Here is a 26,025-nt window from a genome sequence, read left to right as displayed (position 1 = left end):
TAACCTCTGGGGTCTTATGGATTACTTTTATGCTGACTTATGTGATTTTTGGAGCTTCAAAATTTTGGAGTTCAGCAGATGAAAGAAAGTCACACATCTGTGAGTAAATGATGAGAGAATTTTCATTTGTGGGTGAACTATCCCTTTAATGCACCTTTAAAACAAAAATCTATTAATTATTTCTCATACCGAAAGAAAACTAGCCGGTGTTTTGAAGCTCAAGTACGTGTAGACTTGCTGGTCTATTTGGCAACATAGATCAAAAGCACATCAGTCTTTATACCTGGAACATTGATCGTGTTTGAAAAATCCTGTTTGCAAGGTAATTCTCATGAAGTGTTCTTTTGCAGGAGTGCTAATTGGTCTGGCGTAGATACTTATGAAGTACTTTAACATGCAGATCTGTGTGAACATTATTGATCAGGAAAGTGTGTTAAAGGCAAGCCCTTTCACAGTTTCAGTTTAGGAAAACAGCTCTGCTTGTGAATAGGCCAGATAATCAGCTCTATATCTAGACATCAAGTGATAATAACCCATAACACAAGCCATATACCTACGCAGGGGAGAATGAGGGTTTCCACATCATGTTGCCTAGTAACCCATAGAATGAACTGTAAATGGCTAAATGCAGCTGAATGGATGCTGTCCTCATTAGCTGGATTCTTGGCTCCTGGTCCTCTGTTGACATGCTTTACATTGACACTGAATGTTATCAATATCTAACTGTCAGTCATGAGGTTTCTAGGCTGGAGTGTGGGATAGGCACTAATCCCTGACATGGTGGACACATTTTTTCTGAAGGGGTTTATTGTGCAATTCCCCTGTTTAGCAGTCATTTCACAAAAATATTTGACAACAGAATGCAGCTAGGAATTAAGGGATAGTTGTCCCCAATATGCAAATTGTGGTCAACCAACATTTATTTTTTCAATGAGCGATCCTCAGTTCCAGTATTGAATATTCACTTATATACCTGTTTGTTTGTTTGTTTGTGTCTCATAATGATCTCATAACCAATCAAAAGGTTTTGGCTGCTGTAAATGACAGCATCATGAGCAGTAATGATCAGTGTTTGTGTTTGACAGATTTCTTGATGGAAAGATTCTGGACATCAACAAAGAGTTTCAGCCATACCTGGGTGAGGGTGGGCGGATTCTGGAGATCCGTTCTCCTGACATCGTGGCAAGTGTGAAGAAGGCTGCACAGGCAGTGGGCTACACAGAGGGGGCGCTGTTGGCGCTGGCCATTATCATCATCCTGTGCTGCATCCCTGCCATTCTCATCGTCATGGTGACGTACAAACAGTGAGTACTGTCACAGGTGTGATGAACATTCTTATGGAGATGCATCTTTAGAGGAAGATCTAGTCCCCGGATTGTACAGAGTCTTTCAAGTTCATAGCATCGAATCTTTTAAATATATTCAAGAGTGTCAGAACCGTAGCCTTGTGGGCAAGTGCTCTGACTTAGAGTGCAGTAGCATCCCAGGCGATCTGAGCTTGAGTTCTTGCTTGAGGTCCTTTCCCGATCTTGATCCACTTTTCTCCCCAGTCATTTCCTGGCTCTCTCTCAACAATAACCCATCTAAAAAAGGTAAAAAAATACCAAAATTAAAACTTAAAACCATCAGAATGGGGAAAAATGTGATCTCAGTGATTTAGACCATGGCATGATTGTTGGTTCCAGATGGGCTGTTTTGAGTATTGCTGTAACTGCTAATCTCCTGGGATTTTTGCACACAACAGTCTCTAGAGTGTAAAGAGGTAGTTCTGTGGGCGAAAACGGTTTATGACAAAGGTCAGAGGAGAATGGCCAGACTGGTCCAAGCTGACAGGAAGGGGACAGTAACCCAAATAAAAACTGGTTACAACAGTGCTATGCAGAAAAGCATTTCTGAACATACAACATGTCGAACATTGAGGCGGGTGGGCTACAGCAGCAGAAGACCCCTCCGGGTACCACTACTGTCAGCTAAGAACAGGAAACTGAGGCTACAGTGGCACAGGCTCACCAATACTGGACAGTAGACGATTGGAAAAACATCGCCTGGTCTGACAAAACTGGATTTCTGCTGAGGTACACAAATGGTAGATCCACTGCATCCTCAGTTTTCTGTTCTTGGCTAACAGAATTGGAACCCGACGTGGATTTCTGTTGTTGTAGCCCATCCACCTCAAGATTTGACATGTGAATTCTGAGATGCTATTTTGCTCACTACAATTGTACAGAGTTACCGTAGCCTTTCTGTCAGCTCGAACCAGTCTGGCTATTCTCTGTTGACCTCTTTCATCAACAAGGCGTTTTCGTCCACAGAAGTTTTTTGTTTTTCGCACCATTCTCTATACACTCTAGAGACTGTTGCACGTGAAAATCCCAGGAGATCAGCAGTTACAGAAATACTCAAACCAGCCAGTCTGGAACCAACAATCATGCCATGGTCCAAATCACTGAGATCACATTTTTTCCCCATTCTGATGGTTGATGTGAACATTAACTGAAGCTCCTGACCCGTATCTGAATGATTTTATGTACTGCAGCTGCCACATGATTGGCTGATTAGATAATTGAATGAATAAGTAAATGTACAGGTGTACCTAATAAAGTGGCCGGTGAGTGTATATACTGTAGATAGATAGATAGATAGATAGATAGGATAGAAAAACACACACAGTAGGTGAAAGAGAAAGTAAGAGAGATGTGAAAGCTTGAATTCAATGCCAGCTATTAAAATGGCTCTTTTTTTCAGTAATTAGCCATGCTAACCGGCTAATCTCCCAGCCAGCTCTGTGTGAAAGCAGATTAATTCTAGGCATTTGTGACAGATCCCCAGCATTCCCTCCATCTGTCTCACCTCAGAAACCCCCTTGACAATACTGCATGTGGGCCTTTTCTCCATACACCGCAGTTCCTCTGAGATACAGACAGGGAGAGAGAGAGTGCAAGTATGTTCTTGACCTCATGCACACGCCAATGAGTCAGTAATCAGCTATTGTGTAAATACATAACAGATGGGTGATCACTGAATGGAACATAAACAGCTAAACACACACACTGACGTGTGCAAAAGTCTCAGTATAGTGCAACAATAGGGTTCCGGATGAAAAAATCCCATTAATTTTCTCATGAGAGAAATAGATTTTTAGCGAAAATATGTGAATGTTTCAAAATGGGCCTACCATAAGCTCAGAGGTTGTTAAAGGATGCTATATGTCAAATTCCTAGTGAAGAACACTACACAAAGTAATTTTTATCTAAAAAATGGGGAAAATATTTTCCGAACCAACGCATTAATTTGCCCAACACACACGATTGATTTTACCATGCAGATTTATTCACACATGCTAAAGACTTTATTTAGCATTAAGTTTAAATTCAGTTGGTTGAGTGCATTAAGATAGATGATGATAATATTAATAGTTTGTTTGTTTAAAAATGCATTCACCAGCAGCTGACACAAGTGTTTACTGTGTGTGTGTATCTCAACACGAGATCTCATGCTGTCCTCTGAATAATTGCATTCTGGTTAAATAAATAATGATGAGAGGGCCACATCTCAGATAGCCTGCAGGACGCCCAGGGTCAGGATGAGAGAGAGTGTGTGCAAGAAATACAAATTGGGGAAGAAGAACGGAGAGATGTATTGTTTCTAAGCAGTGAAGATATTTGATAAACAGGGGTTATCCTTTGCTGTTATCACATCTTAAAGTGAAGCATGAATCATTAATACATTCACACTTGAAGCAGGAGTTGCATCCAAAACAACTTCAGCAGGCTCCATGTTTTCAACACTAAGAACGTTTTCTGGTTCTAAGAAAAGCCTGGAAAATCAGTTTTAATGAATATCTTTCTGTGGGGAGAATGTAGTAATCAGCTGAGCCGTTTGTTCGAAATCAGTCACGTCTGACATCAAGGTGTCAGACCACATCCACACAAATATGTTTTCTTTTGAAAATGCATTGATTTTGCCTCGTTTATGCCCTTATCCACACTGGAACAGCGTTTTCATCCACCGAAAACTGAGACTTTCTAAAAAGCTCTCTAGTACCGCATACTTTGGAAAACAATGCTGTTTGGAAATTGAAAACAGATTAGTGTGGATGTTGCCTTAATATGGATTGCGCCTTATTCACGAAACTATGCGCTATTTGTCTGGCACAATTAATGTTACGGTATGACCACACATTGTTATTACTACTATTTAAAAGAGATGTTTGTGAAGATTTTCTATTGATCATGGCAGCAGTAATTAATCTAATGAAGAGCATTATAACTGGGCATATGTCCAGAAACAATGGGCAGACAAGCATACGGTCTGCATTTTAAAAGGCCAATAGTGTTTACATTCTTAGTAAAGGGTGCCAGATTGCAGTAGTCATCATCCACAACTCCTAAAACCGACCTGCAAGATAAGGAATTGCATTGTGCCTGTTGTTTGGGTCTGCATTGCAATGAGTTCCTCTAGAGATTCAAGTCCTAAAACAATGCAGAGTGTGTGCGGCGAACTCACTAAACAGTTGCGCCACATTTGCGCAACTGTTTAGTGCGCAACTCATTGCAAATATCTGCGTCTTATTCACTAACCACCCGCAAGCTAGTTTAAACAGGCACGATCAGCGCTGAAATTGCGCTGCATCTTGAGTATTTACATTTAGTCATTGTCATTCCTTTCCGTGCAAACACACTTCCTTTCTATGTAAACGAGGCTTATTGTAGATTGCACTTTATTCACAAAAATTGCCTGCCACTATTTAGATCGTGCTATTATAGCCAGAGGAGGTAGTAAAATTTTACTATTTGGGTACATTAAATAATGATCAAATGATGGAGAAGAGCATTATAACCTGGCACATATCCACATGAATGATCTAGTCAAGCGCACTGTCGGCATGTTAAAGAGATGATTCAGGTGTCTGGATCACAAGTGATGCTGTTCAGTCCTGCCAAAGTGTGTCAGATAACAGTGGTCTGCTGCTATGTAGTGCAGAGAATTGTCCCGCAAGATCGATATCGCATGTGCAAATTGCGTTTAGCAGCAGACTTACTGTAGCGGATTGGGCGCTAAACCAGCGCAGACAGCGTGTGCTTTTACCGGGCACAGTTAATTCTTAGTGAATTCCTTCCCTGTGTTTTGAGAAATTACTTCTGTGCTAATTAATTGTCCATTCTCTTCCTCTTTCCCTGCACTTCCTGTGGCTGCCTGTGGATCCTTCACCCAGATTCAAAGAGTAAGTGTGAATCTTCTTTTTGATGAATTATTTGCTGGAGTCTGTGTACTTTCATAGTCTCTTTATTCAGTTCAGTGGATGAATTGAGATGAACATGGGAGGATATGCTCTCTCCAGTCCTCTCTGATTCCAGCACAATAGAAACCTTTGAAAATGAACAGATATGACTAGTTTCATGACCTCATTGGACAAAGAGAACTTAGTTCAGTTCCATCCTAATAAAACACCTCATCTCAGTGTGAAAGGTGCTGAATAACCCATGATATTTTACATTGTATGAATAAAAAGAGCTGGAACAGATCAAATGAGAGCTGCCGGAGTTCCAGACCTCATATCTTCTAATAATACGGCTGAAATTAGTCTTTTGAATGAGAGAAAACTCTTCTCTGTATGATTTACAGGAGGCAGGCAGAGTGTGCCAAAACCGCCCGTATCCAGATGGCACTACCTGCTGGCAAAACAACAGCAGCCACTCGGACCAATCTCTATGAGGAGCTGGGAGACAGCGGCATGTAAGTCACCAAAATACCTACAACCTTCAAGAGAGACAGGAGAGAGAGACAGTGAGCAAGATTAGTTTGTGTTTGTGAACACCAGCACTAAAGGAGAAAGAGTGCATGTCTTCAGAAGTGTGTGTGTGTGTTTGTATGTATCTAAAGGGCAAGTCAAGAATAGTTTACCCAAAAATTAAAATGTATAATTTGCTCACCCGCATCATTTTCTTTTCTTCTGTGGAAGAAGTTTTGTAGAATGTCCAAGCTGTTCTTTTCCATATGATGAAAGTGGAAGACCATAATGTTAGTCGTTATTTGCTTAAAATCTTCTCATCCAACATAGCACTAAAATCTCATTGACTTTTCTACATATTGAAATGATGTGTGTCACAATAAGTCACAAGACATATATGAACCAAATGCATTATGGTCATTGAAGTCAAATCTGGTGTGACATCTCTTGAGGCACAGGATTGAAAATTGCATGCATGAATGAGGTTTGAAAACTACAACTGAGGGCAAGATTTTCACCAGCCACTTTCCTTGTATGGAAAAAAAAAATCAACATAAACATTCTGCAAAATCTAATTTTGTGTTGCACACAAGAAAGAAAATCAAGCGGATTTGGAATGACATGAGGGTGAGTACGTAATGGCCAAATATAATTTATTTTTGGTGAACTACCACTTAAATTACCTGCCTTGATTTTTCATTTGAGAAAGAATTGGGTTTGATGTTCTTCAAAGGGAGATAGTGTTCCTTTTTGCCATCCCAGAGGTAATTGTTTCTTGGGTAAATTAGCTGTGTTTTGGACTTTAATATGAAGCCTATTGATGGAGACTTGCTAACTGGACACACACGGTTATTGCAGTAGTCCATTGTCAAGTTCAAGGCCATGCTAAAATAGGAATAAAATGTTAATAGATAAAAAGATTATAGCCCCAGCACAACATCTGTGTCCCTCAGGTAAAAACCTTTAAAGTGCCTTTGATTTAACGCAATCAAAACAATTGCAGCTGCTAACAGAAATAGGCAGTGAAAAATACGTGTTTTTGTGTAGAATCCATTAGAATAGATGCTGAGATTGCTGTGCTGTTTTCCTGAACAGCAGTTTAATAATATAAACGGATAAATTATTTGATTGTGTGTGTGTGTGTGTGTGTGTGTGTGTATGTGTGTGCGGGTTTGGGTGGTTTACAAGGACTTTTTTTTAGGTTACAAACTGGTAATTACAAGGGTATTATGCTATAAATGTAGTTTATGAGGACATTTCTAGTGTCCCCATAATTCAGATCACTTAAAAAACATACTAAATGATGTTTTATTGAAAATGTAAAAATGCAAAAAATATTTAGGTTTAGGGGTAGGGTTAGGGTTAGGGGATAGAATCTATAGTTCGTACAGTATAAAAATCATTATGTCTATGGAGAGTCCTCATTATGATAGCTGCACCAACATGTGTGTGTGTGTGTGTGTGTGTGTGTGTGTGTGTGTGTGTGTGTGTTTATTGCTTTACAGCAATATGTACTCTTTCAGATATTAATAAAAACAGTAGCCTCTCAGCAATCTTACAAAAGACAAAAGAATTGTCTCTGTGATCCCAATACATATTATATATGTATTAATAATATATATATATATATATATATATATATATTTCCTTACCTTAATACAAAAATACTGTATATAATTTCCATAACTCTAATGATAAAAATGTATTACATATTATTACAATTGTAAATTAAAGCACTTAACAATAAAGTTGTGTTTGTTAACAATAGTACAGTAAATACATAAGGTATCGTGAACTCACAGTGAACAATAGATTTTAACAGCATTTATTAATCTTTGTTAAAGTCAGTTTATAAAAATACAATTGTTTATTATTAGTTCATGTTAGTTCACAACTAATGTTAACACATACAACATCTTATCTGTATAAATGCATTAGTAAATGTTGAAATTAACATTAATAAAGTGCTGTAAAAGTATTGTCCATTGTCAGTTCATGTTAACTGATATAGTTAACTAATATGAACAAATATGTCCTGGACATGTTTTTGTGAGATTTGCCCTTATATATTCCTTGCCACTAAAATATTAGCATAGCTATGCAGTTTTTATTGCATGTATAATGTATGGACATCAATACTGCACATACAATGCACATTTACCTCACAGGGCTAATAGATGAGTGGTTGTATCGTCATTCATGTTTGACACAGCAACGCTCATGCTTTCCCCTTTATCTTTAACATGTGTCTCTCTGTGAAACTCATCTCCAACTCTTGTCTATCTGCATGTCTTTTTCTTCTCACATTTCTTTCACTCTCTGATCTGCTCTGCTGTGTTTTCCAGGCTTGGACTACAGTGAGTAACATAGAATATTCTGTATATCCCTGCAGTGTTCGTCCTTACATGATATTATCAGTGTATTCGAAAAATCCCTCTCGATTCACAGTTGTGCTTTGTAGTTTAATTTCAGTGGCTCGTCCTCAGTAGCTGCTCTACTAGAATTCTTTACCATTATGTTTTTATATGTTTTTAAGCTGTGTCAAATGCTTATTGAAAGGAACACAACATTTTGATACTATGTACATTTTAAAAGGCAAACAGTTGTTTCATAATGATCAAAACAGCTCTTTTCCTTGTTTAAAGGTGAAGTGTGTTTGAATATTTTCTCCTATGCTAGTTTAATATTTTGAGACTTAGGGAAACCAGTTGTAGGTTCATTCCCCTAAAAGGGTAAACATTGTTGCTCTGAGGTGGCATCAAAACATTCCGTTGTTTGTTTGAGCATCCTGACCAGCTCAACACAGCAACATTGCAGAAGTTTGGGTTGGTACTGTTTGGCCAACCAATGAAAGATGGGGTTTGAGTAACCTGTTTGAAAACATTTCCATTTGGTGACGCTAGTGGTGCAGAACTTCATCTTACACACTTCACCTTCAAGTAAAGCATACATACTGTACATATAGAGTTGTAGCAGATTCAAGCTTTTGTAGTTTAGCTAGATAAACTCCTCACCACCCAAATTGTTTGTTTGGTCATGATCTTTTGGTGAAGTCTATTAAAGTGAAGGATTTGTGCATAGCGGTTTCTTAGCGCTCCATCGTCCCACTGCTGTTTCCTCCCTCAATTCCTTCCTCTCTCTTTCCTCAAATGCTTCAATCACTCTCTCTTCTCCTGTCGTTTCCTCTCATGGACTGCAGTGGACGCAGGAAGTCTGTAATGGAGGAGGCGGATCGACAGAAAATTATAAGCGCTTTTGCCTCTCGCGCTATTGCTGCACACAAACAGTCTGAAAATGGCAACTTGCACAATAAGTGTCCCAGATCAGAGAGTACCATCACCTTCCTTTCGGATCAACGGCCTCTAACCACCCAAAACCCTCTTTACCAGGAAGGAATGCCCAGCAGTCCTGAGCCCAGCTCTGAGGTGCACAGGCTGGGCGGATTTTTGGAAAGTAATGCCCCTTCTCCAACAAGCCCCAGCAGCCAGATGTCTTCTTGGTCCTTGCCATCCCGTGTTCGAGGGGGTGGGCTTTACGATGCTCTGAGACGACAGGCTCTCTGGGACCCCGCCGAGTGGGAGGAGCAAGAGCTGAAGGTAGGGCTTAAGGACAGCAGAGAGGAGCTTGATGTAGATCTGGATATGAGTGGTCATAGCACAGAGACAAAGCTATCAGTCAGAGAGCAGGCCAGGCAGTTCGAGCAGCAAGCTTTAGCTGAACGGACCCCCAGACATAGCCGGGACTCTTACGCTTCTTTGGATCTGGATGACCCGCTCTTCAGTGCCATCATGGTCTCGTATAGCACTGTTTCTGTTGGTCAGGATGTCCCACCCTGCATTATCATCACCAGAAGCGATGGCGAGACCCCTCCCCCACCCACGGTGCAGCGGCCGACTCCACCTGTCCTTAGAAAGTTCAGCTCCAGTATATCCAGCTATGTGACGGTGGAACCTTGTGAGGTCAGACTGGAAATCATATCAGACCCCCCAGACAGACCACCACCCTCTCCTCCCATCCCTTCTCGCTTCTCGCTATCCCCCCCACCTTTGCAGAGGGACTCCACCCCGCCCCCAGTCGCCACTCAGTCTCCTGGACTGCCCATCCACTCTCCGACTCTACACACCCTGGGCAGACTCCGCCCTGTTTCTGCTCGTACCACACCTGAATTGAGAGGGATCCTCAAGAACTTTTACAATGGAGCTGATGCAGATAGATCCACTGAGACCGTAGATGGGAAAGATGACAGTAGTTATAAAGGAGGTAATAAAAAGCCCAATACTGTCTTGCTTTCAGAGCCAGAGTCTGAACAGGATGAAACTGAGGCCAGCCAATCAGATTCAGATTCTTCTGCTCAGCCTTCAACAGTGGAGTTGGAGACTCCAGGCCCCTCATTTCTGAACAAACTCTAAATCTCTCATTCTCTTTTCATATCTGTCTAAATTTCCTCCATGTTTTATCATTAATTGTTTCAGAACAGCTAATCAATAAAATTGATAACAATCAATAATGAAAATAGTTACCAATAAAATGTTATCAGAAGTCAGTTGGTGCTGTGTGCTGTGGTATGGAGAACATCCACACAGACACACACACACACACACACACACACACATATATATATATATATATATATATATATATATATATATATATATATATATATATATATATATATATTTACTGATTACAGGAAGTATTTTTCTTTTTAATTATTATTATTTATCAATTTATCAAGAAAACAATTTGCAGATTAATCGACTATCAACATATTTAATTGACATTGGTCATATTTTCCCAGGTAAGAGGAATTGGTTGATGATTATGAAGTGAATGACAATGTATGCATTATAATGAATGTATGTGTATACCTTAAAATTAATGAAAGGTGAATGTAGCTTAAAGATTTGATTAAAAAATACAACCTTCAAAAATTGCACTCTCAAATTATGTTCAAAAAAGGGTTTAAATGCTGCAGACAGGTCATTTGATCTTTAAATATATTCAACATTTATTCATCGCATGCTTGCTTTCTCTCTCCCTCTATGTCTGCTTTTTCCACACACTTTCACTCTCAATAACCCCTTTTGAAAGCTGTCAGGGGTGTCAGGCCTCCTGAAGCTCCTCTGCCGCAGTTCAGTCCTGTGGATGTTTTTGCCCTTTCAGAAATTCAAGCAGTCAAGAATCACGTCGAGATTAAACAATGCAGCTAATCGTTTTTGTGGTGCATGGCAGGGGACATTCACTCTGCCGTTCCCTACTAAATTCACCCCATCAGGCACACAGTCAATATCTCTGCATTTAGATAAACAACTTCCACCAATATCACTGTAGGCTTTCTGTTTAGACAGACATCTCATCTCTTAAATACACCCTTCTGAAGGACAGATGACATCGCCCTCATCCATATCGTAAAATGTGTTTTAAATCTGTCATCAACCCACAAGCAATAAAAATGCAGGTTTGTTAATGTCTCAGTTTTAGATCTAATGTATTTGGCAGGAGCTTCTGTCCAAAGCATCTTGCAGTGCATTCAAGCTACTCATATTATCAGTATATGCACTCCCTGGGAATCAAATATGACCACAACCCCATGCATTGGAACTCGATTTGAAGCATTTTCTTAGAAATGCAAAAAAATTATTTAAGTTTGCATTATTTATTTGTTCTGAGTCAGAAGGTGGATGTGAGCACTGAATGTATGTTGTGTTGATGTGTCAGGGCTTGTTTGAAGGTCCAGAGGAGTGGGTCTATTTATGCTATCGACTCAGCAGACAAAAGCACAGACTGTGATATCTAGAGGAGCAAAGAATTTTAAGTACTCAATCAATGAGTGTGCCTTTGACATCACTAACTTTAATTCTCTCTTCGACTCTTTTCATTTTCTTATCTTTCTCACATCTTTCTCTGTCTTACCTGCTCCACCACACATTATAACATGAACGTCTTCCACTCTGTAAAACAAAACAAAAAAAACAAAAAAAAAGTAATATTTTAAGCAATTCTGTGTATCCATACATTATTCAGAATGTTTGCACCTTATAAAAAACACAATCAAATTTCATGATCACGCCAGAACCAGTTAAGTCTGACATAATCATTAGGTTGCGGTCTGTTCCTCACACAAAGCTGATGTATGATAGAAGACATTAGTGATATGATGGTGAGGAAATGATGACAGAATTTTCCTTTTTGGCTAAACTATCCCTTTAAAAGAAGTCTCAACTTGGGCTGGGTAAAAATATCGAAATATTCGATTTATTGTGTTCTAAATTTGAACTAACTTGATATCAATGATTAAATCCCAAGATCGATCTTTAACTATAAGCGGCAATTCTCTACAAAGCAAGTAAATCACTCGCATATGCGACCAAATTTCTGTCAATTGACTACAAATGTCTGTGATTAGCCACTGGCTGGTAAATGTTCAGATTTCACTCACCAGTGATTAAGTAGTACAGTGGTCAAAGGCAAGATCCACGCAATATATTTATCATTAAATAATGTCTCTTCTAATGTCATTTACATTCTTTACAGTCAGTTGTTGATCAAAAGCAGTAAAAAAATGTGACATTTAATTCTAATCACACATAGCAAGGATGCGGCAAAGAAGCTCTTGTTAATGTGTGCTCAACCGAAACACTTCTGTAGGGTGTTCGCTAAACTGCTGGTATTCTTAAAGAGACAGTATCAATTTGTACATTAATAAAAAGCTAAAATGTGACCAAAATAATGAAAAACTAATGATAAAATTAAATTTCTAAAATGTATATTTTCTTAATTTACTTAGTGAGAAGTTCCCTGTATTATTAACAGCATTAGCTGGGGGAGAATTGTAATGTTTTCATATGTAAGCACAATGAACATTATATGTGAAAAATACGAATCTGAGTCGAATTGAGAGCTTGTGAATCATAGTCGAATCAGGAATTCTGTATCGATACCCAGCTCTAGTCTCAACTTACCTTAATGTGTTTTCTTCTCCACTGGCCTGATCTGAATTCATGTCTGCATTGGAGGATTATAGTTTTTAATATCTTTCACAAGATCAGAAATTAAATGTTTGCGTTTTGATGTGCGTGTGTGTCTGTGTATGCCTGAGGGATACAAAGATCCTTTTCTTTATATACATACATAATATATGTACTGTACATACATAAGCAGTACATGACATTACGTCGATCCTTTACCCTGTTACTGCCATCCCCCTCCCACACACATAACTCATCTTTCACATTCACGCCCTGTATGTGTGTGTATGTTTGTGTGTTTGACAGTGATATTCCATCATTTATTTATGTACAACAGATTGCACACCTTCTCACGTCACTGTGCAAATCCCTCATATTGCACAGTACCACACACAGAGGATATACCCTCAGTAGCGATTGCTTTAAGATTGCACGGCATAGTTCAATGTTTTAAGTAATACAAAAGTGACAAAAGTGTCCCATTGAGTTCAGTGCAGCAAAAGATTGATGTTCATTGGACAAGAGACTCTACACATGTCATTTTGGGTCCCGCCAGACGCCGTGCGTCTCTGGGAGTCTGCGGGAGCTTAATGAGCTGAGGAAAATGATCTGATTGTTGATTGGACTGTGTGCTTTCAAACAATGTATTTTTATCCCACCTGGAAGCCCTGCTTCTCTGTATGAGGATTGGTTGAGCTCTCAAACGGGCTGAACCACATACTGTAACAATCATTGAAATGGTGATGTATGCGAGTGACAGCATTTAGAATTAAAACACAATTGCTGTCATTCAGTTGGTGCATAGTGATTGGCTTTGCAGGAGAAGTTGGTTACGGTTTAACACAATTAATTTAGTGATTGTAAATCTTCAATTTTACCATTGGCATATGTATATATATTGTAAATACATTTGTAAATAAAAGGTTCTGTAAAAACGAAAAAAAAAAAAAATTGTTAAAAAAATAAAAACAAAAGAGAATAATGAAATAAATAAATAAATAAATAATAATAATAATAATAATAATAATAATAAAGATGCAAGTACGCTTTTTTGACTGACATTTGTGCTTCCCCTCTTTTGAAAATCACCAGCCGCCACTGCATACCATAGACATACTGTAAACTGTTTTTATATGAGGCTAATTATAATTACTACAGAAAGCCTAACCCTAAAAAATTGACTGTGTATATATATATATAAGGGCCGAATCTCACAGAACCACTGAAGAAAATGTCTGGGTCATAAATTTACCCCAACATTAGATGAACGAAATAATTATATTTAAAATTCTCAAATGTTTAAGTCACTATGTGTCACTGTAAGAGAGACCCCTTAAATGTTCCTGGAAATTCAGTTGTAGGACAATTTATAGGTGTTGCAAATGTGTGTTTGTGTTGTTGGTTTGCAATTCATCAGAAACGTACTTATTTCGAAAAGCAGATTAGCATATGAAGACGTAGCTGCAGGGAAAACTGCTTGTGTCAGGAGTACTGCTGCCATTTCGCTGAGAGCATTTCTATATTTAAACTTACAAATGCTTTGCCACTTAAACAAGGCTTTTTCATTCTGGCCCAGTGATAAAGAGGACAGAAAGTGTTGAAATGCTCTAACACTGAGATAAAAGTTGGCCAGGCTCTTGATGAAAAGAAACAAACCCACCATAATATCACTTCGCTAGGCAACAGAATTTACTTTTCCATTTAAATGTCATTTTAATGTATTTATTTATTTTTCTAACACCTCTGTTCCCTTCTGCAGGCGCGGCATGGGCAGACAGGTAAGCCATTTTGTCAGCATTTCCTCTGGCCTGTCTTTCATTAGTGGTGTGCTAAGCAAACATCACTATTACTATTGCTCATACTTAGAGTTAAGGATTTGAACAAATCTTTACCCAAAGTATTAAACTTCGGCACATAGCTTCTTTCACGCCATTTGTACTCTTGAATGACACCTCAGATCGTGTGGTTTGCTGAGAAGAGGTGTGCTATTACTTTTCTAAACAATCAAAACAGTTATTGCCTTGTGGACGTTAAAATGGGAGAAAAAAGGTCCCATACACTTATTTTGAAGGAGGGACCTAAACCATTTCTATGGACCAGAATATCATAGACTTGATGGGTTCTCATAACACCCTAGCACCCACCAAGAAATTCCCTAGCAACAACCTTGAATAGCCCTACCTAATGCATAGCTACACCCTAGCATCATGGCGGTGAGTTTTGCATGGGCAGGGTTTGATTTATAGAATTTTTCTTTAATAAGTTGCAGGTAGGAAACAGCCTTGTTCATTGTCACTTCAGACTGCTAATCGAGTCTTGCGAGAGAATTCCAGTGGAATCTTAATGAGACTAAGTCAACGATAGGAACTCAGCCATTGAAGTTACATTTACAACCCACTAAGGAAATTGAAAAGTCTTGTCTTATCTCAGTTCCGCCAGCATACATAATTTTGCGAGAACATGTCACGTCAGTGTCTGAGTTGGCAAGTTAATGCATTTAGGTTGCATGCGGTGCATGCTGTCAGCAAGGTTATTATCGTAAACTAAAATGGAGACTAAAACTAATTGTAAAAAAGAACATTTTTGTAAACTTAAAAAAAATTAAAAAATAACATAATTGGAAAACCTGAAACTAAACTAAAACAAAAATCCATGGTTCTGAAACTAACTAAAATAAAATAAAAAAATATCTTAAATAAGATTTAGTTTTTGTTTTTGTTGCGGTATGTATTTAAACCCTTAAAACTGCCATTACCTTAACATGAAGATGCCACTAGATGACCTCACTGCATCAGCAACAGACCGAGAATCACTAGAGATTCTCTCATTCTGTTTTACCCTGTCAATCTGTGATTTGTTTTACATTTGGAACTGGTAAAGAGTTTGGTTTGATGTTCAGCAGGACTTGAGATTAATGCTTGTCCTGAACAAGTGGATTGTTGAAGGGGCACATGAAAGAGAAGTGTAGCCTGAATGTCAATAACGAAAAAATAACCGTCTATATTTGTGATATAGCCAAGGCCTTATTACTAAGGTAATATTCTTATTCTGCTGATGAAAATAGTCCTGAATATGCAATTTTATAATTTGCTAGCGGTCTAATAATAGCTGCGCGCTTTCATTGACAGGCGGCTTTGTGCGCTTTCATGCGCATGTGCTCCAAGAAGGCTCGTGATACGCGCCTGAACGATCAAATACATTTCAAAATTCTGCCAAAATGCTCATCTTGTTGAGGTATTCATTTAGTGATGTCTAAAGGGAACATAAACAGTGGGGAAAAAGCAGATTTGTATTAAAATATCGGACTTGTAATTTTTAATGTAACCTAATAGACCTGCTGCTGTCTGTGTGTGTTAATATCAAACAACCATAACGAGAAAACCACTCACTTTTCTTGGCTGGCTAACTTTATTAGCTTTAAAAAGTTTTAATGTATTATACAGTACATTATACAGTGAAGACCAGAAGTAGTTTTACTTAGCATTTCATTTTGAAAGTTTACTTGAATAATTGATACTGCTGTTAAAAAATGTAAAGCTGTTAACAAAAGCACTGTTTTCTTAATTTTCTTAATTTTTTTTTCTGTTACTTTTAATTTATTTCTATTCATTGCTGTGTTGTTATTTTATTACTGACTGTTTAGTAGTCTTGAATAATTATTTGAGTACAATTCTTACAATACAAATCAGTTAGTGTCATTATTTGTTGTTAAAGCTGGTATCGAGAATTGTTAAATGCTGCAAATTGCAATAACATGAAAAAGTAGATCTCATTCCAAAGAAGTGTGAGCTGTAGATGATGGAGATGGAGGCATTTCTTTATTTGACTACCATACATAATATAATTAAACAACCATATGACAATAGCCTCCTCTCCTACCCAGCGCAGTTTACATTTCTGTCACAGAGAATTGAGTTGATTGCATAAGTGTATTTCAGCAGGGCCATTTCTATGGATTTTGGGGCCCTAAGCAAAATCCTACTTGTAGGGCACTCGCAATAATATTATCTACAAATTGGACATTGGGGAGTCCAGCTAAACGACACACATTACACAAATGCCTGTTTTCCCCATTCTCCAATATCCCTTAATATAAATACTAAAACTGAAATAAAAACGAAATGTACTGAAAAACTAAAACTACACTAAAACTAACAAATAACTAACAAACAAAACTAAAACTAAACTAAAACTAACAAAGAGCTAACAAATAAAACTAAAACTAAATTAAATTGGAGTGAAAAATTTAAAATGAAATAGAAATAAAAACTAAATTCAAAAATATTATAACTTTGTCAGCTGTCAGCCGTGGCCTTTTCTGACCTTCCAAGCACTTTAGCTCTTAAAGTTTGATTTACTTGATGAGATGGAAGATTTTTTTTTCTTGCCTGCATCTCTCCGTCATTATTTTTCTCACAAGGGCCTCAAATTTTTCTTCCTCCTATTTTCCTTATGTAATGCACATCTTTTTGTCGTCATGTTCTGTCTGATCATTCATTTTAAGTGTATGCAGCAACACCTTCACTTGGCATTCTCTTCCTCTTTATGCCTTTTTTCTGCTCTGCCTCCTATATATTGTCTCTTAAGCCCAAAGTATACTTCGGTCAGACGCGAACACTAAGCATTCATGTACAGGATGCGCTGGTTGCGCAAATCTCGTCATCAGCAGACTGCTTGAGCACTGAACGCGCGCAGCCCGATTTTTCTAATCGTGCATCTTTGAATGCGCAAAATGCGCATGTGCCTGTAATTGTTTGCACTAATTAGTGCACAAGGTGGCAACACTCACATTTGAGCCATTGCTGTCACGAAGAAATGCTAGAAGAACATTTAATTGCTGCTAAACATCAGGAGATTAAGGTAAAAACAACAACAGTAGATGGTGCAAGTCAAGAGCTCGTGTGTGAGGAGGTATTGAGATTCCTGCATTGGTATAACTTGAGTCTGAAGGTACAGTATATAAAGACACCTTTATGTGTCTAAACTCCTGAGGAAAAATAGTCCAGTGTAGAGGTAGACCGATATATATCAATTTTACCAATTAATCGGTGCTGATAGTTTCTTTTTGGAACTATTGTTATTAGCAAAATTCTATGGCTATATTTGCAGATCGTTTTTTCATCATTTCGTCATTTCAAAGAGTTCCTTGGTGTGTTTCAGGCTTGTTTATACTTAAAAGTCCCACATTATGCACCAAATCAAAAATTTTCTGGTTATTTTTGGAATATTGGTTGATCAATAAACTGCATCTGGGATTTTATTCTTTTAGGACTCTTTGTCTGTGCCCGTCATAGTAAGGAAAGTACAAGACATTTTTTTTTCCTTCTATAAATACATATAAAAACTATCAGCCGATTAATCGGTTATCAGCCTTTCCCACCACCATAGTTATCGGTATCGGCAAAATCCACTATCGGTCAACCTCTAGTCCAGTGTCCCATAGCAGTCGTAGCGCAGATGCGCCAATCACCTGTGTATGCGCGCACAGTTGTATGGAGTATACTTTGACAGGCTCACGTTTGACTGTACGCAGACTCTGAGCGTTCAAGTCAAAATGGAAGTATACCTAGGGCTTAAGTCTTAAACTTTTATTTTCCCTCTCTCTCTCTCTCTCTCTGTGAATGTGCCAGCAGCAGCAGCTGTTGAGACCCTCTCTGCTCCGGCCTGAGGTAGCAGATCTGTTCCTCTGCATGTCTTTTCCTAAATGTCCTCACTATGTCCTTACAAATCATCTTATTTTAACTGCAGATTCTAAATCACTTATTAAAGGGATAGTTAACCCAAAATTGTTATAATTTACCCATGCCTATATGACTTTCTTTCTTCTGCGGAACACAAAAATAGATGTTAGGCAAAATGACAACCATAGTCACCATTCACTTTTATTGTTTGGAAAAAAGTTGCACTGAAAGTGAATGGTGACGAGACTAACATATTGCCTAATTTTTTATTTATTTTTTTCACAGAAAAAAAAAGTTGTATGGGTAATAAGTGAGTAAGTAAAATAAAAAGTATTTTTATTTTAAGGTGAACTAACCCTTTAAGATATCAGATTGCTCCTTTTTTTAGTATTATAAATGACCAATACTCATTGCACTTTAGTAATGCTATTGACTTGATTGTAAATTGTTCCCCAAACCTTGACTGATTTCTGTATCCTCTGTGAAGATGAGATGTGACATCTGTCTTTATGTCTATATTTTTAGGCTCTCTCCATGGAATCAGGTATCGACCCTGGGCAAGATTCCTATGCCCAAGACTACTATAGCTACGATCAAGGGTGAGTTTCATTTGATACAGTATATGTGTGTGTATTTTTACAAACTGCAAAGTTAGCAAGTACTGCATCTCTTTGTTATAGACCTTTTACTTCATGTGTTAAAGTTTAAAGGTGCTGTAAGCAATTTTAGCGTTCTGAAGCTTTGTGACGTGACTGAGCCGTTGAATTAGTCACACCCTCTCATTCCAAAACCCCTCCCTCCAAAGATAATTTTGAGACCAAAACTGAGCAAAAGAGCAGCATTGTTTGTTCCTGTGGCTGTCAAATTCAACAGTGGCACAAAAGCGCCCTTAACTGACAAACATTATGAAGCAAGTACAGTACATTATCTGAGCATCTCATGTTTGCAAACAGATGGGGGAGAGATTGCAGACAGAGACAGAAAATCAGGAAGGTGTAAATGCTCTTACACCAACACACATGATGCTGTGTTGAGTTTTACCATCAAAACAGATGCTGTGCAAATGTTGTTCTGTGAACTGCATGGTTTAATGTCAGCCGCTCTAAGATGCCAGAAGCTTTGATGAGATTAATGTGCCTTCAGTGCCATACAACCGTCTTTAGCTAAGCTCAGTGGATTCGTTAAGACACACATTTGTACTTTCAGGCCTGAGTTCAGACTCAAGCACAATGGCTTTATCCAGAACATTAGCTTGAGTCTGTAGATGTTCCTACTCAAATGAACAGCAGATGGTCTTAGGGTCACTGGAGTGCTCTGAGCATTAACTTTGATGACCACAAAGATCTCTGTTGATTGAGGCCTTCTGCAATTTTTGTATAATTATAAAATTGATAGTTTTAGTCCTGGATGCTTAATGGGCCATGCATCATTCCATCCATGCTATAAACACAATATAGTAGTAATGACTCAAAATGCATGTTCCTCTTTCTGCTTTGTATATCACTGTACAGCAAGGATTAAAAACAAAATATATTTCCTTTCGGGTCGTTCTGAGCCAAAACTGTATTTTTTTGTTCCAGTTCAGAAGTTTCGCTGCCCTTTTTCCAAATGGTTAGAACAAAATGAAAGAATGGTTAATAATTTTTTTTTTTTTTTTTTTTTTTTTTTTACGCAGTGTACTCTGCATTAAAGGTGCACTCAGTCATTTTTTCCGCCATTAAAAATGTTTTATTCCTAAAGAAATGAATTGTAATTTTGAAGCATATGTATAAAATCATGACCACTCACATGAGATGAGGACTCTAGTCATATCAGTAACCTAATAAAAGCTGTTTTATTTTACAAGGGGCAGGGGCGCCCTCATGGGGGCTGCCATTTTAGAATCACATGACCAGCTGAATTCTACTCGCTTAATCTCAGTAACCGTCTTGTTACTGGACACTTTCACTCTTGGATTAAATTAATCATGGCTGATTGTGAATATTGAATTTCTACAATGGCATCTGAAACTGAAAACTATTAATTTTGAATTATTCTGCATCCACACCACAAAGAGTCACTGTAAGTCCAAGATGACTTGAACAAAAAGGTACTGAGTACATTAAGGGGTGGGTGATGTTGCTAGTGCTCGCAAGAGAAACAGACAACCTGGTATGGAAAAACAAGCCCAAAATAATAAAACATATGCAAAAATAAACAATTATTTTTTCTTCTCTGTGTTGGATTTATGAGCATAGAAATAATAACAAGCATACAGTTAATTATAATTATAATAAAGTATTATAATAAAGTATAATTTTAATTACATATCTGCTTCTCAGTCAAAACCAGGCAGCATCAAATTTGTATTATTGCATCACATCAAACATTTAATTCAGTGAAGACTTGGAAACAACTTAGAAATGTACTTTTTACTTCTAATAATGTTTTCCTTGTAACTGGATGTACTGTATATGTAGTAATAATATATATTTGTTAAAAAATATGCAACATCCACAACAGGCAATTAGGCAAAGAAATAATGCAGATGTTTCCTTCAGGATCAAAGCCCATGTTTCATTTTTCCGGGCAACATGAAGTGGTGTAAAGTGGTAAAGGGTGAAGAAAAATTGACTGTGATAAACCCTGTGATAAAATTATCAGGAAAAAAAAACATTTACCGATTATAACCGGTTACCAGCTTTTAAAAATAAAGTTTTCACTCTGGAATGATTGAATATCACTTTCTTCCCGTTTTTGGTTACATTCTGCAAATTTTTTTTTTTTTTTTTTTTGGTATTCGTTTTTTGTTCCTTCAACCATTTTTAGTCCCTACTGTACAGCACACTTAGGGGCCAATTGTTAATCTGTATATACAACTTACCAGGCAGGTTTATAACAGCAATAAGTTTAACACTAGAGACTGAATATACCGTATATTCACAGTTGAAGGGGTTGCAAGTCGTGCCTAACAACACCCTTTGGCTATGACCATAGTCACAATATAGCACAGCCTCTTCTACCTTATGTCTTGACAGTTTGATGCAAAACTGTTGACCAAGTCGTATGAGCAATGCTGAAAGAGAATTCTCTTGAGAACCTTGTATCCCATAGCACCCTCTCAAGATTTCCTCATCTACAGTCAAGACCTTCAAGGAAGAAAGATGGCTTGGATTCCACAGACATCAAGGGAGAGAGTGTTGAAGATAAATGTTGCACTTCAGTCGGGCTATATAGATCTGTCAAGCCTGACCTGCACCTGTTATTAGAGTGGCCTGGCCTGTTAAAGATCCAGGGCTATTTAGAGAGCTTAGGAATCGTTAATAATAGGGTTTTAGCCTTTCATCCCCTGATCACTGGGTCTGTCTGTCCCGTGTAGGTGGGGCCGCACGTGGGCAAAAGTCAGTATCAAACATAATGAGGCTTCTGCTTTGCCTCCCTCACTCTGAATAAGTACTTTAATATTCAGCCTTTTCATTCTTAATTAAAAGCCTATTGGAGATCAGACTCCAAAAGGCTCAAAATCTACATTACCGGATGTGTCTACTGGCGCTGACCATGATCAGGGCTTTCCTGCTTATTCTCTATTGAAGCTAAGTGGCAGGGTTGTGTTTGGGATGGTGGGATTTATAGTTAAGTGGAGCAAGTGGTGAGCGCATCATAAAGTTCTGAAATGCAAAACTTTATGCAAATGTGAGGCATATGTTGGAAACAGCAGCTAATCACTGTGAGGTACTGTATAGACAAGTTATGGTTGTGAGGTCTGTCATAAATTCGAGTTTCTGGTGAATTCAGTGCTTAAATCACTGCTATTTTTAATTCAGATTTTTAATGCAGTTTGCATTCCTTCATTGTGGCAAGACTTTGGCTGGGTTAACAAAAGTTTATAAAATTGACACTATGTATACTTTGGGCATTCGTAATTAAAGTTAGCATTTTTCCAACTGTTATCATGTATATACTGTATAGTGGGGTCTAAGTACACAAAATTCTATTCAAAATCTAGTTTAAACCTGGAAATAAATTTGTGAGCAAATGTTGAAAATTTTTAAATAAAGAAGCATCATGACATAACATGGAAAATAAATATTTAAGATTCTGCACTATTTTTATGTCACTAATAAAAAAATAAAATTTGTAATATTGACTATGTTAACTCCTTTGTACAAAAGGTAAGATTTCATTTCTTTCAGTGAAGCACACAAGATGGTTTTTAAACATTCCCAAATCATCCTGATAAGATCATTCATAACCACTATATATGAGGACTTTATTGACCTTGTATTAAAATAAATCATGCTACTGTACCGTGTTTTATAGACACAACCCTAAAGTGGACAGTCTAGAGCAGTTATGTTGTGCGGCAGTGGACACGTAGGGTTATCTATGAACTAATTTTGCTATGCACACAATGAATGTAAATGAGGTTCACATGTTGTAATGTTTTCCTCCCAAAATCCAGATATGATCCCTATCCACCCTATGGCAGCCGCAGGAGGCTGATCACACCCATGTATGATGAGTACGGAGAGGCCATCATGGAGGATGACGGTTATTACTATGGTGGACCAGAGGTAATCTTACATTCATTACTTTGAAAATTCAAAAATAACTTGCAGGTACACGGTGCAGTTATGTTTTCTTTTTGTTCTTTAACTCATAATCTCTTTATCACTAATAAATAATCATTATCATTGTATGTATAATTTAATATCAGGTGTTATACAGTTTCATTTGGCAACCTGTGCTGTGAATAATGAGGATGTTTTAAAGGAAATTATGTCACAACAGGTTCGGGGAAGAGGGAGAGGTGGGCAAGGGAGAGGTCGTGGGCGTGGCAAACGTGTGGGATTCCAAGATTTCCCACCAGAGGATGAGATTGAACCTGAGGCAGAGCCTGAGGTTTCTGCTGAGGAGCCAGTAGAGGCTGAACCTGAAGAATCAAAAGCGGCAAAGAGGCTGAAATCTGTCATGAAGCTCAGCAAGCTGCTTGCTGCTGGGAAGAAAGTTGAACAACCATACACCTCCCCATGGAAGAAGGCCAAGATCTTCCCAATGATGTTTGGGAAGGGGAAGAAAGACAAAGATTACGCCAAGCTGACATCTGCACGCCGTATCGACAGTCAAGAGAGCCTGACTGGTGGGCAGAGTCCAAGCAGTTCCACTGATGGCACATCCTCGGCCAGGAGTCGACTTGGGAAAGTCCTGAAACGTATTAATCTGGCAAATAAGCTCAAAGTTAGAAGGAAATCACAGAGCAGCATCAGTCGAAGTTCTGTTAGCGAGAAGGATGAATCAGCCGAGTCAGAGAGGGAAGAGAGGAAATCAAAAGTGTCCATCAGTGTCAGTGAGCCAGAGGCCAGTGGGAGTGCATCAGAGGTGGAGAGCCGAAAGAAGAGCTCAGATGAGGACGAATCATCTGAGAGGAGCAGTTTAGCAGCCTCTACTGAAGATAAGGACTATCTGAAAGTGGATCTGGACCGAGATGATGCCAACGAAAGCACAGTAGATTCTGAATCAGAGCCAGATGAACCAGACGAGTCTGATGCAGAGAGTAAATCTAAATCTGAAACCGAGAAGTCAGGAACTGAAAAAGATTCTGAGGCAGAAGAATCCGAAACAGAGAAGGGGTCAGGCTCAGAGGAAGAATCTGGCTTGGAGGGAGAGTCGGGGTCTGGAAAGACCTCAGGAACAGAGAAATCTGGAACTGAAAAATCAGGAACCGAAGAAGAGTCTAGCGCTGAGAAGAGCTCTGCCACCGAAAAGGAGTCAGATGAAGAATCAGAAGAAGAAGAGGAATCAAAAGGAACGGAAGTGTCGGGATCAGGTTCAGAGCCATCTTCTGCTCACTCTTCAATGAAATCCTCTCGCACTGAGGGTTCCTCGGAACACTCTAGTACAGGAACGCAAAGCAGCAGAAGTGGGAGTGTTTCTGGTAGTGCTAGTGGTACTCCGAGTGGTAGTGGATCAGGTGGCAGCACTGTAGGGTCTTCTGTAAGGTCCTCAAAAGCATCAGTGTCCGGTGAGGAGAGCAGTGCCGAGAGAGGGTCAGGGAGTTCGAGGCCCAGCGACTCTGAAGAGGCATCTGAGACAGAAATTAGCGAATCTGCGGTGTCAGGTGATGCAGGATCAGATGCTGTTTCCATGTCCGGCAGCGAGAGAAGTTCCACAAGCTCTAGATCCGCAGGAGGAAGTCGCCGCTCTCGTAAGAGCATCATTACCCGATCGTCCCAGGACACCATCGAGGAGGAGGAAGAGGAGGGTTCTGAAGAGGAGGAGGATGATGAAGCTGCAGAGGAAAGCAGAGAGTCAGCCAGCGAGCTGAGTGATGGATCAGTGTCACAGAGGTCAAGTGTGATCTTAGCACCAGGAAGTGGAGGAGTTCCAAGCCCATACGCCACGGAAAGCAGTGTCATGGAGAGTTCAGATGAAGCGTTTGGAGGCCTCTCACCCATCACAGAAGTGGATGAGGATGCCATAACCTCAGGCAATGCCTCAGCATCTGAGAGTGGCTCTGTGCGTTGCTCACAGCAGTCTGGAACCGGAGGAACCACGGAGGAAACGGATGCAGATTCTGAATCTGGAGATTCCACAGCTTTCTAAAAACACAGGGAGTGGTCAAGGCCAAGTAAGACTAACAGGCTTCTGCCTTCGAGTGAAGTGATTCTCTCTTTTTTGGTCACAGTCTGTTCTCTTATTCTGGTGTGTTCTGGAGCAATTCCAACTGCATGGGAATGGTGAAAATGACCAATCTTCAATCTTCAATGCTGTCTTTCTGGTGTGCGCTGAAATTTCTCCTCTTGAGTGGACCAACGTTATCTTCACCTCTAAACTATATCAAGTGCAATGCATGTTTATACTTTAAACAGTTTTGTCCATCTTCTCATGTTTGCTTTTTCAAAAACAGATTTTTTTTAATAGTTTGATTTTTGTATTGACACCACATTTAGGGGTGTTTGCTTTTCTACTAGGGGAGTAAATACTTAATCTTACAATGTTTTAATTATATTACGATTCTTTACGTAATTGCATAATGCAACTTTGACAGTTTCTGATTTTTTGTTTATAATTTCTCTTTCTGATATCCAGGCTGGCAAAAAAAAGAGGATCAAACTGGTATTAGATGGAGAGCATGACACAACTTCCACAGGAGAGGACAGTGGACCGGACATCCTACGGAATCGTATACCCAATGTCAGCAGCAACGGGTCAGTGTACCTTGCCCAAAATGGTACCATCATCCGAACACGAAGGCCCCCTTACCCCAACAACTTAAAACTGGGCTCACCAGCACGATTAGGCAAACAGTTTAAAAAACTAGACAAGCTAGGTGTCACACATGAAGAGCATTTACCGTTAAATGGAGATAATGGCCCTACTGTTGGCACCACTGCCCTTTCATCTTTTACTGATCACAACCTTAACTCCAAAGAGTGCAGTGTAATGGGCCCCAACTACATAGGGCCCAAATCCAACATCAATAAAGCCCGTTTGGAGATGGATAGGGGGCGATGTGAGCAGGACTCTTCGGTGGACAACAGGGAGATTAAAGAGTCGATAGAGTATCCGTGCGACCAAACGCTGTCTGACGAAGAGGAGCTTTGGATGGGACCCTGGAACAACTTACACATACCAATGACAAAACTCTGATTTCTAGTGTTCCTAA

At 38.9% G+C, this 26,025-nt stretch overlaps 1 protein-coding gene across 1 annotated transcript in view; it reads left to right on the top strand.

The window, feature by feature from the left end:
* The window catches only part of LOC127414423 (protocadherin-15-like), a 254,255-nt gene extending 228,700 nt beyond the window's left edge, over window positions 1-25,555 (top strand). The window contains exons 31-38 of the mRNA XM_051652444.1: window positions 1,086-1,304; window positions 5,216-5,224; window positions 5,626-5,736; window positions 14,459-14,477; window positions 18,330-18,368; window positions 18,906-18,979; window positions 22,822-22,933; window positions 23,151-25,555. Coding sequence (XP_051508404.1) covers window positions 1,086-1,304; window positions 5,216-5,224; window positions 5,626-5,736; window positions 14,459-14,477; window positions 18,330-18,368; window positions 18,906-18,979; window positions 22,822-22,933; window positions 23,151-24,962 — 2,395 coding nt within the window. The 3' untranslated portion in view covers window positions 24,963-25,555. The remainder of the gene's footprint in view (window positions 1-1,085; window positions 1,305-5,215; window positions 5,225-5,625; window positions 5,737-14,458; window positions 14,478-18,329; window positions 18,369-18,905; window positions 18,980-22,821; window positions 22,934-23,150) is intronic.
* The last annotated feature ends 470 nt before the right edge of the window (window positions 25,556-26,025 follow it).

The sequence above is a fragment of the Myxocyprinus asiaticus genome, chromosome 23, assembly GCF_019703515.2.
Source record: "Myxocyprinus asiaticus isolate MX2 ecotype Aquarium Trade chromosome 23, UBuf_Myxa_2, whole genome shotgun sequence".
Lineage (NCBI taxonomy): Eukaryota > Metazoa > Chordata > Actinopteri > Cypriniformes > Catostomidae > Myxocyprinus > Myxocyprinus asiaticus.
Note: the sequence above shows the minus strand (reverse complement) of the source record. Positions and strands in the feature narration are given on the sequence as shown.